The 12926-nt window shown below is 50.1% G+C and overlaps 4 protein-coding genes across 5 annotated transcripts; 1 reads left to right on the plus strand and 3 right to left on the minus strand.

The window, feature by feature from the left end:
* Positions 1 to 16: 16 nt before the first annotated feature.
* On the minus strand, positions 17 to 7609 carry LOC108009839 (fatty acyl-CoA reductase 1). Its single transcript, XM_070994778.1, has 12 exons — positions 7406 to 7609; positions 4701 to 4985; positions 4208 to 4633; positions 2189 to 2627; positions 2008 to 2139; positions 1805 to 1933; positions 1643 to 1730; positions 1477 to 1546; positions 678 to 1116; positions 486 to 617; positions 300 to 428; positions 17 to 239 (listed from the first exon to the last, which is right to left on the minus strand). Exons 2-12 carry the CDS (start codon positions 4978 to 4980, stop codon positions 146 to 148), a joined length of 2358 nt encoding a protein of 785 aa, XP_070850879.1. The 5' UTR covers positions 4981 to 4985; positions 7406 to 7609; the 3' UTR covers positions 17 to 145.
* A 907-nt stretch (positions 7610 to 8516) lies between these two features.
* Positions 8517 to 9957, plus strand: LOC108009961 (protein CDV3 homolog). 2 transcript variants are annotated; one of them, XM_017074721.4, is made up of 4 exons: positions 8517 to 8820; positions 8908 to 8990; positions 9105 to 9369; positions 9425 to 9957. In XM_017074721.4, exons 1-4 carry the CDS (start codon positions 8608 to 8610, stop codon positions 9680 to 9682), a joined length of 819 nt encoding a protein of 272 aa, XP_016930210.1. In that variant the 5' UTR covers positions 8517 to 8607; the 3' UTR covers positions 9683 to 9957. The 2 variants fall into 2 exon arrangements, with proteins under 2 accessions (XP_016930210.1, XP_016930211.1); XM_017074722.4 differs by having other exon boundaries at positions 8518 to 8820; positions 9123 to 9369.
* LOC108009963 (putative gamma-glutamylcyclotransferase CG2811) lies at positions 9856 to 10640 on the minus strand. The gene is made up of 3 exons (XM_017074724.3): positions 10241 to 10640; positions 10075 to 10182; positions 9856 to 10011 (listed from the first exon to the last, which is right to left on the minus strand). Exons 1-3 carry the CDS (start codon positions 10552 to 10554, stop codon positions 9969 to 9971), a joined length of 465 nt encoding a protein of 154 aa, XP_016930213.2. The 5' UTR covers positions 10555 to 10640; the 3' UTR covers positions 9856 to 9968.
* Positions 10641 to 10790: 150 nt separating this feature from the next.
* Positions 10791 to 12626, minus strand: Tina-1 (Troponin C-akin-1). The gene is made up of 3 exons (XM_017074723.4): positions 12430 to 12626; positions 11289 to 11608; positions 10791 to 11224 (listed from the first exon to the last, which is right to left on the minus strand). The coding sequence occupies exons 1-3, from the start codon at positions 12442 to 12444 to the stop codon at positions 11056 to 11058; spliced, it is 504 nt and encodes a 167-aa protein (XP_016930212.1). The 5' UTR covers positions 12445 to 12626; the 3' UTR covers positions 10791 to 11055.
* Between the last annotated feature and the right edge of the window lie 300 nt (positions 12627 to 12926).

Consider the following 12926-nt stretch of genomic DNA (forward strand, 5'->3'; position numbering starts at 1 on the left):
GCAGGTGCCATATGCGTAAGTTCAACAACCTAGGGTCATATTTATTTGGAATCAAAACCTCGAATATGCGTAACTACAACTAAGCTAAGTGACTAAATAAATGCCTGTGACCACCAAACCAATGTGAGTCCATCGGGAACTGGACTCAGAATAAAGCCAGCACCCCCGTCCACTTGAGGAGGTAGTAGAAGAACAGTCCCACGATCAGCGTTTTGCACACAATGTCCACGACCCATTGGCTGGAAGAAATCAAAGGCCCACGTCAATTGGCTATTGCCAGAGTTTTTTACCCGACTCACATATTCATGTGCACGCGCGCCCTGGGAATATCTTCCTCCTTCTCCTTGAGAATGAACTTGCGGGCGCCCTTGGCACACTCAATCATGTACTCCTCCTCGGTGTCCTTGGTGTTCATGTTCATGTTAAAGCTTTACGGAAGGGGGAAGTGTTTACCATAAATCGTATCAAAATGCATCTACACTTACATAGCCTTGTCCTCCTCGTTGAGTTTGCTCCACAGCGAGGCGTAGTTGTCCGAGCGGAAGCACCAGGCATTGAGAGTGAAGAACTGCAGTACACCCAGACCCGTGGAGATCTTCTCCTGCACCCTCAGCATGCTAGGAAAAGAGAGGAGGATGTGAAGGGCATACGATCGCATTTTAAGTGCCACAACTTACAATCTCTTCTGGCCAAGGATCAGCATCAGGAAGTCAAGGAAGTAGGCGGGCAGCCAGTGGAACAGGGCCACGTTGAAGTTGTGGTAGTAATGGTTGGTGGTGACGCAGGGGTCCGGGTACCAGAGGCCGGCGTTGAAGGGGATCTGCTTGTTGATGCGCTTGCTCATCTCGACCACAGTGCCCATGGTCATCTTCCTGTGGTCCGCGTTGGTGACGTTGTAAACGGGTACGTTGGCAGGACGCTTGGCCTGCTTGTTGAACTCGTAGGGTATGACGATCAGTCCGTTGATGGCATAGTCCACGGGAATCACCTCGGCCTTGTTCTTCTGGTTGACCAGGACGGACCGGATCACGCCCTTGCCGCACCCGATCATCAGGCCAGTCGGTCCGTTCAGGTTGTCCACCCATCCGGGCAGCGGCTCGTAGGCAGCTGGGGAGACTAGGGGGCAAATGGAAGAGGGGTTTACTAAAAGACGTTCGATCGGCACTCCAGGTGATACCAGTCTACATACCACGAGCCCAGGATGATGGTCACCGAAGCCGGTTTATGTGTGTTAATGTGTGTATGGTGTGGGTGTGATTGGGATTAGGTCTTAGCCAAAGATGAGTGTGCGAATTTAGAATAATTGGGTATAGAGTGTGACTTTCATCAGTGTTCTGTGTAGTTCTGTTTGTGTTGTTCGTGTAGTCTCGCGAGCGGATGGTCCTCTGCACTGGATCAACACTTGGACACTTGAAGCACAGACACATAAGCTAAGTACGCAGACTTTTTATTTTCACATATAACATAGATAATCACTTAAAGTAGAAATGAAAACCAGGTCCGAGGCCTCTCGTCGAGAGCCCCGGAGTTGTGCCCCAAAGCGAATCTAAGCGGAGATTGATTGAAAAGTGCGCGAAAATGAATTGGAAGTGGTCCGGGTCACCAGGTCACTAGGTCACCGGGTCTCTGGGTCACCTCAGACGCCCAGGAGACGTGCCACCAAACCGTAGGTCCAGTAGCACAGCGATCCAACGATAACCGTCTTGCACACGCGGTCCAAGATGTACATTCTACAAATGAAAGGAGGGGAGTGCTCTGAGATCAGGGATCTGAGTTCTGGGACCTGGGGGCGGGGCTCGCTTACAGCTTCAGCTGGAGCCGGGCACGCGGCAGGCTGTCGGGCGACTCCTTCATCAGGTACTGCCGCCCTCCCTGGACACACGACTCAATGTACATGGGGACGGTCTCCTCGGGATCCATGTCCATATTGAAGCTTTTGGGTGGGATCAGGGGTTTGCATTTAGTCTCAACTCAACTTAGTAGCTCCGCTACCCTCGCCTTACGTACTTTTTCCTGTCCGCCTCGTTCAGCATGTCCCAGAGCGAGGAGTAGGCGTCCGACTTAAAAAACCAGGCGCGCATCGTGAAGAACTGCAGAACCTCGAGGCCCACCGAGATGCGGTTCTGGACACGGATCATGCTAGGGAGAAAAGGTCAGGATCTGTGACTGTGACCTCGCCGCCACTTACAATCGCTTCTGGCCCAGCAGCAGCAGGATGAAGTCGATGAAGTAGGCGGGCAGCCAGTGGAAGAGCAGCACGTTGATGTTGTGGTGCAGCTTGTTGGTGGTGATGCATCCGTCCGGATACCAGAGGCCTGCCTCCATCGGGTAGCGGTACCCAATCTCCTTGCTCATTTCGATCACCTCGCCCCACTGCATCTTCCGGTGGTCAGCGCACGTGATGTTGTACACCGGCACCTCCACCGGCCGTACCGTCATCTTGGCGATCTGGTAGGGAATCACGCACAGTCCATTGATGGCATAGTCCACCGGTATCACCTCGGAGAGGTGGCGCGTGTCGATCAGCATGGAGCGAATGACGCCCTTCCCGGCACCGACCATCAGACCAGTGGGTCCGTTCAGGTTGTCCACCCATCCTGGAACGGGCTCGTACGCCGACGGCGACACTGGGCGGACGGGAGTTGATTTCAGTCTGGCGGAGATTGGACTCCTCCTCTCTTCCGGGGATCAAGCTGATGCGGATGCAGAGGCGGGGGTAAGCGGGGGCTGGTTGCAGTTTCTGTCTTCTTCTGTTTTCATTGCATGCTCATTGAACTTTTTGGTCAATGACGACGGCGTTTGTGTGCAGTGGTTGATGTGGTTTGTTGTTTTAAGCAATGTCTTGTGCCGAACTATGGGTATGTATTTAATCGGACTTTTTCTTTTCAAGCACTGTGGAGGTTGTTGGCGGTTGTAGCTTGCTCGGATCTGTATTGCTGCTGCTGTGGTTCATGTGCGGTGTTCGTATTAAGAGGCAAGCGAGTGAGCCCGCCCCAGAGAGAAGGGCGCGAGATCGAACCGGTGGCGATGTCATAAAACACACGGAAAGCGTAAAACACTGGACGAATTAGCGGTAGGCGGCAAGAAGCGGCTTAGGACTAGCACCAAAGCAGCCCTCTCCCCAAAATACATTCATTACCATCTGCTAAAATCTCCTAAGATCTGCTAAAATCCGCGAACTCTGCGGAACTTTGCTCGCTAGTTAGCAAGCCTCCATATTGACTGTGTTTATTGGTTATTTGCCAAGCTAAGCGGGTCACCACTGCCTTGATCCCGCCCTGCATCAAGCGAATCATCTATCTGCTCCTCCCGATTTCACTATAAAGCTAGCCTATTATTAGATAAGTTTGGCGGAAACTGTCAGCGGAAATACCTATTTACAAGCCTACCCCTAACCGAGTTGTTTAATCGGGACTTCAAAGACTTACTACATTTACTGAAATGTACTTCTGCACTCAACAAAACAAACTACAGTTTCTTTTAAATAGACTCCTCTTTTACCCATGTCAAGACTGTAAATTGCATTTTCAGGCACCTTTGTAAATGATCAAATATATTTACAAAACAAAATGTTACTTCTTCTAATAGGAGTAAAACAATTTTTAAGTTCTCGGTGAATATTTGTAAGAGTGTAGATCGTAAAAAACTGTTCATTTTAATACTCGTAAACTAAGATTGCTTTTCATTCAGACAGAATATAACTGTTAGGTATTCTACATAAGTCTGCCATTATGACCGAAAATACTATACCCCACTATTGAGCTACCCCACGGTTTTAATTAAAAAGTGTTTGGTTTTGCAGATTTGCATCATGCCGCGCTAACAGGTTTCTGCCCGATAGTTTCTCTATTTCCTATAAATAACGACCTTTCAAGTTGGCCAAAAACTGCTAATAGAAAAGTTTAATTGACTGCCATCGCAGGCAGCCAAAAGTCGCCAGGTGGCCGAAAAAGAAATAAATAATAAGCAGCATAGACACATACATAGACAGGCGATTTAAGCGAAGGCGCATGATTAGTTAGCAGAGGGGAGACTGGCGGCTGCCCAATTGCAGTCTCCATTTCGACTCCAGCGCAGCTGGCCACCAAGCAAGCAAGCAGACCCCCAGCCGGAGGCGTCGGGCATTAACGACTCGAGTAAATCGAAGCAAGAAAGCAACACGGAGGGGCAACACAGGGATGGGGTTCGTGCCCGAAAGGTCACTTACCGATGCTGGGACGGGCGATGATGACGGGCATGGACTCGTAGTGGTCCCGCACTAGGAGCTCCGCCAGGCGCTTCGAGTAGGTGTAGGTGTTTGGGTGCGGCTTGAGCAGATCCGGTGTGATGGCGTCCAGGGTCTTCACGTCCATCCACTCGGCCAGGCGCATAAGGTCCTCGGGCTTGTGCGGGAACTCGTACACCTTCTCGTACATCACCTCCTGGTCGCAGTTGCAGAAGGCCGTGGACAGGTGGACGAAGGCCTCTAGCTGCTTCATCTCCTTGGCCACGTTGAGGGCGCGCCGGGTGCCCAGCAAGTTCATGTCGATGGCGTCTCGAAGGTTGCCCTCCAGCTTGAGTGTGGCCGCCATGTGGAACACGATGTTGGTGCTCTCGGTCACGTGCTTCAGGCTCTCCCCGCTCAGGCCCAGCTCTGGAAATGGACGGCAGTAGGTGCTGAAGTCTCTTGATAAAAGGATGGCCCTGTGTTCTCTACTTACGGTCAAAGGTAACGTCTCCCTGGTAAATGGTCACCTTCTTGAGCATCTCCGGACGCTCGTCCTTGATGCGCTGGAAGATGGGCAGCTTGAACATCTCCTCCAGACGCGTCTCGGGAGCCTTGCCGCGTTTCGGGCGGCAGATGATGATCACCTCCTTGAGCGAGTGGCAGGAGTAGAGCAGCTTCTCCAGCAGCACCTTGCCCATGAACCCGGACGCTCCAGTGATGAAGATCGTCTTGTCCTTGTAGTACTCCTGCACGGGCGACAAATCCACCGTCATCTTGGCTGCAAAGAGAGGGGGCATGGGGCTGCATTAGCACACCTTCTGGGGATTGGGAATGGGAACGGCGTATCGGAGTGGCGCAAGAAGCATTCCGGGAAAGCGAAAACCAGTCAAAGGAAAAACTAGTGATTGGCGAGTGGCGCAAGTGGTGCTGGAAAAACTGGGGCTCATTCTGGCCACGCGTGCCCCTCTTGCCACATCTGGAGACCGAGTTGGAAGCAGCGAGCTGAACCTGCCGCAAACTGGTTTCCATTGGACTTTCGGTTTCTATTTGGATTTTCGATTGCGCCTGTGGATTCGCATTTCTTTGCAGGCTTATGCAACGGCCGGGGGTTGCTGGTAGCTGGTAGCTGGCATCGAACCCGTCCAGCACGCCAGCCAGGTTGGCTTTTTATCGCCCCCTCCACCAGTCGGGGATTGTTGCAAGTATTCGTTGCCCAATCTGCATGCGGATGGCTTCGATTGCAGCCGCGTTACAGTTGGCCACATCTGCGCGCAATCTCCGACTGTGGCTGTGCCGTGCACTTTGGCCATGTCATGACATTTCACGCAAGACCGAGCGGACGTGTTTGTTTACCTATTTATTCTGTGTGACGCACCCCGCCCAGTCATAACCATATCCATTACTGTATCTTCATCAGCGAGTGTTTACCTCTACCGGCAGAGCACAGCTGGCGAAGATGGAAATCGCAAGGAAGCATGACGCTGCACCTCCACTGCACCTTGAACTACACAGTCTAATCTACATAGCTGTAGGAGGTTTCTCCTTCGTCTCTTGGCGTCCGCCTTTTCTGGGGCTTGTTACTTAGCCCCAGTTTTTGGATTTGGCTTTATGGCCAATTAAAACGCGTCCGCCGAATGTGTGAAAACAGCAAGACCAGCGCCACAGTCCGAGAAACAACCTCAGATCGCTTGCACTTATGCAAGCCTCGGAATACACACATTGAGCCAAATTTTGAGAGCCGGGTCGGCCAAGTTGTCAAACCCGAAGCCATGAGCATAACACACCACTTTGCTGGAACTGAACCTAAAACAACGAAGCTTCATTTGGTTGAGTGCAAACGAAAGACTTAGGCAACGAACTTGATCCATATAGAGGCGGAAGAGGAGAAAGCTGAAGGGGAGTCAGCGAACTGTAACTAAACTCTTCAAATTTAATCAATCATGAAGAAGTGAACTATTTTAATAGTTAAGAAGATCTTAGGCACTTTGCCATATGTTAACTCCTGTCTTTTTTGTATTCTTTTGGCATAATGGTTAATGGATACAGTATGTTAAAGCGAATCGCACTTATGAAGCATACAACCTTTTCCAATCTAAAATGTGTTCACTTCAATTTTACCTTCCCCGCAATTGGCGAGTGTATTTTTAAAGCTCTTAAGGTATTGCGTAAGGGCAAAAAATGACCCTATTCAAAACGTCAAGACTCTTTATATTATTTTATTTTTTCCCCCTCCGGTTTGTCATATTTTTATTAGAGCCCAAACCGGTATGGCAGTTGTAAGTAGAAACATTTTCGAATCTTTAATTAGCTTGTATGTGGCTGTGTTTATCGATGGTGTGTTCCTCTTGTTTACATATTGCTATTTTTTAGCCCAAGTAGTATTTTGTTGTTGCAATTCGATTGCGACCTCAGAACTGGCTAACGATGATGGGGGCCATTAAAATTTTCCAATGCAAAGTGCAGCCCCCAATCTGTCTGCAGTTAATAAAGCCAATGCAACGGCGTGTCTGTGATTGCGATTGACTGACTGCCGTCGGACGACTCACTGACCCCTTTTCGGGGCTCCGAGTGCCGTAAGATTGAGATGGCTGCGTGGAGGATCATTAAGAAAGCCACTTGAGGCTGAGACATTAAACCATGAAATCGAACAAATTTTAAATGTTTGGCAATTCTTCCATTCCATTGCCCATTTGGCCTTTGGTCGCGAAGTCTCACGAAAGATTTAAATAAAAAAAAACCCCCTCAGTATGTAAATAGCCTTTGTATTCGATCAGCATTGATACAAATGAGATGAAGCCCCGACACACAAAACTTACAGTGATCCGAGGCTCAAATATATGCAAAGGGCCAGGCAAAATCACGGAACTCGTAGCGGAAAATTTGAAGTATCGCCTGTCCAGGTCATGACACGACCCTGACACAGACGCGGGTTCACGAGCGTATCTCGCACGTAGACTCAGTAGGACAGGCTCTTGATTGCGATACGAATCTAGAGGGGCTGGCTTTTATAATGCCCAATTAAATGCTTCGCTGGGCAGGTAAATGCCTCGAATTGCAGCCTAATTGCCCCGAAAAGTGGTCGGCCGAAGACAATACGGCAATCAAAAAAGGCAAGGAAGAGCCGCTGGTCGAGATGATGTCGGAGTGCAAGGGCTGGACACCAGCGAACATTTTGGCGCAGTCAAGTGTTTCAATTACCTCGAGTGCTTGGGATTCTCCTCAATTAAAACACTTGCGATATTTGTATCAACTCGTAGCTCGCGCACGCGAATTAATGCGAGACTATAGCGGTTCGGATCGGGTCGGCTCGAATCGAATCGAAGCGAATTGTATCGAAATGGAGATGGCTTGGGGGATAGACCCGATGTGCACGCTGCGACGCTCGAAAGAAGACTGAACGCGACCAGCCCGGTGGCTGTCAATATGAATGGGTTGCGGAGTGGGTTGGCCGCGATCTGGGATGTGGCAAACCCAGGCGAAACGAAGCGAAAACCACTGGCTTGGCCGGGTAGGTGTTGGTACAGACATAAATATCTATTAGCTTGGCTAATCTAGGCGGAACTGCCTGTCTGGCCCAAGAGCCTGGGACTGGGCCGAGTACTGGGCCAAATAGTTATCTTTCGGGCTCTTAGGTGCGGTTGGGGCCAAACAACATGCGAATCCCAGGAACACTTAAGCATATTTGGGGACAATTAGCTCCGCAATTTGGACAACTTAAGTGGCTCCGTCGCTTTGATTTGGATTAGACATATTGGCATCATTATGGATGCAAAATTAGTCGCAGACTCCGTTTCCATTACACAATGGTCCAGCTTTGCATTCGCAGCCACCGCCGCGGTGGTTTCCACTTTGTTTGACTTAATTAGGTGGTTATCAATCTCCTATGCAAATAGCTCGTTGCCCAATGTCGCGAAAATAGGTAATCAATTCAGAGTCTTTCCTGTGATTTTTGCACACGTTAATTATGCATATTGCCAATATTGTTGCAAAAAATTAATTTCGTTCAGTTCCGTTGTGGCTTTGTGTTTGAAAAGTCCGCCACCCGAGTATTGGCAATACTATCCCATAAATCAATAGTTCGCCACTGTGGATTTGAAAAGCCCGGCAACGGTAGGACTATCGATTTCATGCTAAATGTATCGGTGTGTTATTTACAAGAAAGGCCCGGAACCCACCGTTTACCTAGATTAGAGACTTAACTAATTACATCTAAATCGAAATCAAGTGAAATAAGACCTAGTTAGAACACGAATTAAACATAATTTCGCTGTGAATTCCCCCGAGCCCGCAGCCCTGGCCCGCCTATCGATAAGTCCGCAGCCCTGGCACAAAAGGCGTGCAGAGTTGTTCTCCAAATTTCCTGTCGCGAATCTTTATTCATTTATAATTAATTGCAAGCCATGGCCGAACTGGACGATTTCTTCGCGAAAAAGGACAAGAAGAAGGGCAAGAAGACGACCAAGTTCGTGACCGCCGACGAGCTGGTGAAAAGCTTGGAGGACGGCGTCAAGCGTGAAGTGGTCAAGCCAAAAAAACCCGAGGCAGTCTCTGGCGGCGTGGCAGTGGTAGGCGAAAACGAGAACAGCGGCACCAAGGTGCCAGAGTCCGCCCCGGTGAGTATCAGTCCGCGTCTGGTGAAATCGCCGCCCAATGGCCACTAATTACGTGACTGGGTCGCCTGTTGTTGTACCACCCCGCAGCCCGTCGAGGAGGAGTGGAAGGAGTTCGAGGAGGAGCAGCGCAAGGACTACAGCGGCCTGAAGATCGGCCAGCTGAGCACCATGTGAGTTTTCACCTCATTAAGCCGAGAACCCGTTCAAAGAGCGCGAACAAAGGCCACTTTCACACATTGAACTTTCTTTTGACCCCGCATGTTGCGAAAACCCACTCTCTACAGCTCTTCGGCCCATTCCAGAACTGCCCAGGAATCCGCCGAGGCGAGGGCCGCTCGGGTGCCCTCCTCCGCTCCGGACGGTGGCAACTACGACGAGGACGATGAGGACAGCAATGGGTACGACAACGCGGACCCCAACAAGGAGCGCGTCGGGCACGGACCCTGGAAGAAGGTGATCCCGGCCGAGGAGGTGATGCAGATCCCGGTGCCCGTGGAGGTGGAGAAGCCCTCGTCCAAGACCTACGTTTCACCCGCGCTACGCTACAGCGTAAGTCTTAAGATCCCATCGATCCAGAACCAGTCTAATCCTAATCCCTCTGCAGCAGCAGGCCGGAAGCGGACTGGGAGGTGGTTCCATTGGCGGCGCCATGCGTCCTCGTCGCGCTGCCCCCGACATCACCAACACCGAGTTCTTCCCAACGCTCAGTGCGGCGCGTCCGGAGGAACAGCGCAAGAAGAAAAACGAACCCGCCTTCGAAGAAGTACGCCACGGTGGCCGCTTCCAGCGCGTCCAGGAGTCCACGACTGCCCCGGTGGCGGCCTCAAACCGATTCCAGTCGCTCGACGACGAAGCCAGCTAGGTCCAGCTCCTGCCAACGTTGCTGTTGCTGGCCACGGAAACCGCTTTCTACCACAGTGTCCGCTGCCGAGCTCAAGTCATCCACGGGTTCTGCGCCAGCACATGCAGATTTTCTAGGCTTTTTGATTCATCTATACCTCCACTGCTACTCTTACCCTAAACCACAAACTACTATTGTTCATTTCGTTTTGCATTTTTGAAGTATGGAATCAATGTAATAGAATACGAATAATAGCCATGCGTTGAAATCCGTTTATAAACGTTACTTTTTTATAAGCTCCCGTGTCTCACTCATCCATGGCGAGGTCCTCGGGGCAACTGTCCAGGTAGCTGCAAAAGCGGGAGATGCGTCAGTAAGATAGGTCTTCTCTGGCCGGAACGGTGCGCACTGACTTTTCGTTGTATGGCTGCTCCGGCGTGTTGTGGTACGAGGTCAGCAGCTTCTTGGCCAGCATCTTCTCCGGGAAGTTGCGGATCAGGTACAGCCAGCAGTGGATAGTCCTGCGGGAAGTGTCGAAAGTGAGAGCTCCCATATGGCAGTTACCCGGTCCCTGCATACTCATTCTGCTCTGTCACTATGGCCTGCTCCTCGCGATCATAGTAAGCTGGGTAGTCCTCCAGTTCGTCTAGTTTGGAAAACATGGCCTGGTCCACTTCGTAGACTTCGCCTTCTATGTGGTTCCCCTCCCCTGGGCGGGCAAGCAGGAATGGAATGTTGTAGCGGGTGCCCACTACCAGGGGAAACTTCACCGCCGTCTTCCCCCTGCCCAGAAACCTGGCCTGGCCATTCTCCTTCTTTGTCAGCCAATGATGGTTGGGTTCCTGGCGCTTGAGCGTTCCATAAACAAAGACCCTCGCCGACATTCTGAGCATAACCACTGCGCTTCCCGCCGCCGGGCGTATCAGTTATGACGTTCGCTGTGCTGTCAATTCCGCCTGTGATTGCCCAGTCGACGTAACCCGCCCGCTCTTCTTCTTGCCGCCATTCGCACCGAAACTTGCTTCTGTACACAGTGAGAAATGAAAACAATCGGACGTGGAAAAGTACCAGACATCATGTTTCAGTACCTCGATATGGACTTGTTTATGTAAGAGATCCGAACCATGAGTTTCTTTGAATTGCTTCAGTTTATTTGCTTTGTTTGTCGAAAACTATGAAATTACAAGCTACGTTCGCTAAAACCTAAATAATGCGTATGGTACATATCAGTGTATATCATTTGCCAATATATGCGCTATATATCGATCAGTACATCTGCGTCTGCAGGTACGGTCTAGAAATGCAACTACGGTAACATAAGATCAGTGGCCGCGCTGTCCAGAGCACATCCAATGATCCAGTGAAGCGGGATGGGGTGACAACAGTCTAGATCTTTAGTTCTGGGCCTCGTAGGTGAGATCGTCCTGGGCCGGATGCTTGTGGGTGCGGCGGTGGCGCATGATGTAGGGGTGGGTAGTGGAGTTCTCGTAGCTGGACAAGTAGCGCAGGCTGAGCAGGTTCTCCGGGTACTTCTGCAGGAGGTACACCCAGCAGGGAACGGTTCTGAAAGATACGAAATCCGGTCAGATCAGATCGCTGAGTGACGTCAACTTTGATTATTTCTCACCCCTCGCCCACGCCGATGTTCATGTCGTGCTTCTCGCGCGTGTAGATCTCCTCGCAGTCCTCCAGGTTGTCCAGGGAATTCAGCATGCGGTCGTCCACCTCGTAGATCTCCCCGGTTACGTAATAGCCCACTCCGGGCTTGTTCAACAGGAACGGAATGTTGTAGCGGGTGGCGATCACCAGCGGCAGCTTCTGGGTGGTGGTGGCCTTGCACCAGAACTTTGCGTATCCGTTGCCGGAGCTGGCCAGGATCGAGTTGCTGGGCTGTCCGTACTTGAGAGCGCCGTACACGAAAAGCTTGCTCAGGGCGGAGGAGACTTTCTGTGGGAGTGGTGGGTGTGGCGGGGAGACAGAGAAGTGGGGTTAGGTTAGAGATCTGATAAACAGGTGGTGCATATATATGTAGTTGGTGTCTGATCTATTAATATCAATTGATCGCCTGGCTTATCGGGGATCTAAATATTTTCCACTGGCTAAGCCCCCCGCAACTTCTTGATAAGGCTGCACACGCGTCGTCTGCTCATCCGTCGTGATTGTACAGCGTTTATTTATAAGATCTGAACCGCTTTCTGGGAAGAGATGGGATGGCCCCAACCGGTTTCCTGCATTCACACTTACTTTTTAATGGCCAAGTCGGTTATTGTTGCCAATATAGCGTTTTTGGGGCTGTCGTGCGTGTCTCACAAACTGCGCAGCAGCTACACCTCCATCAGGCATATAAGTACATATGTATTTGTATATCGGAGTATGTGCGCGTGATTAGGTGCACAAGTAATTGCTTAAATCGGCCTAATCATTGCAGTAAATGGAGAAATCACGCAAAGCTCGTCAGGCGGCCTTTAATCAATGCGGTTGCATCGAAGCATCTTGGCGAGGGCGCTTACATAACCCCTAGAACGGGGGCCAACACACATACATACGCAAATTGATACTCAAAACTGAATAAAATATCTCCAAGCTTGCCAAATTGCATTGCTTGGACTAGAACACTTCCTGTTACAAATCCAGAATGCACTGCTAAACTACATAGATTTTCCCACGCTCCTTTTTCGGGGATGCCCACTTGCCAAGGACGAAGGATAATGCGTATACATATACGATATTTTGCTCCCCGTGTGTGCCGCACTTCCTATTCTGCTTACCTTTGCTTGGCCCATTTTTCCTGATTCGTTTGGTTTCTGGTCGAACCGAATTGCAGGTAATTAAAATTTCAAATTGCTGCAGTCGGCAAAAGAGAAAGAGCTCTTTAGGGATTCAGATGGTGCGCAGGACAGGAGCTCCAGAAAAGATACAACCGCGCGGATGGACAGCAAAACTCCAACTGAAACGCGATGGAGAACAATCGGAACCGATTGCTGCCGCCCGTCGCTGTTCCTTGTTGTTGTTGCTGCTGCCGGGCACAGTGGAACCCATCTTACTAGTTTTATATTTCTTTTCTTGGTCTTGTTCTAGTTGATATGGATTAATTATAATTTTAAAAAATATATTAAAAATAAAAATACAAAGCGAAAATAAAAAAATAACGTTTTTCTGGTTTTTTTTGGCTGTCTACTTATGTGATGATTAACAGTAGGAAACGTTCCTTTGAAAGAGACTAATGATTATTATAATTTAGGAATTCTAAATGTAAGGCAATCAA

The sequence above is a fragment of the Drosophila suzukii genome, chromosome 2R (assembly GCF_043229965.1).
Source record: "Drosophila suzukii chromosome 2R, CBGP_Dsuzu_IsoJpt1.0, whole genome shotgun sequence".
Lineage (NCBI taxonomy): Eukaryota > Metazoa > Arthropoda > Insecta > Diptera > Drosophilidae > Drosophila > Drosophila suzukii.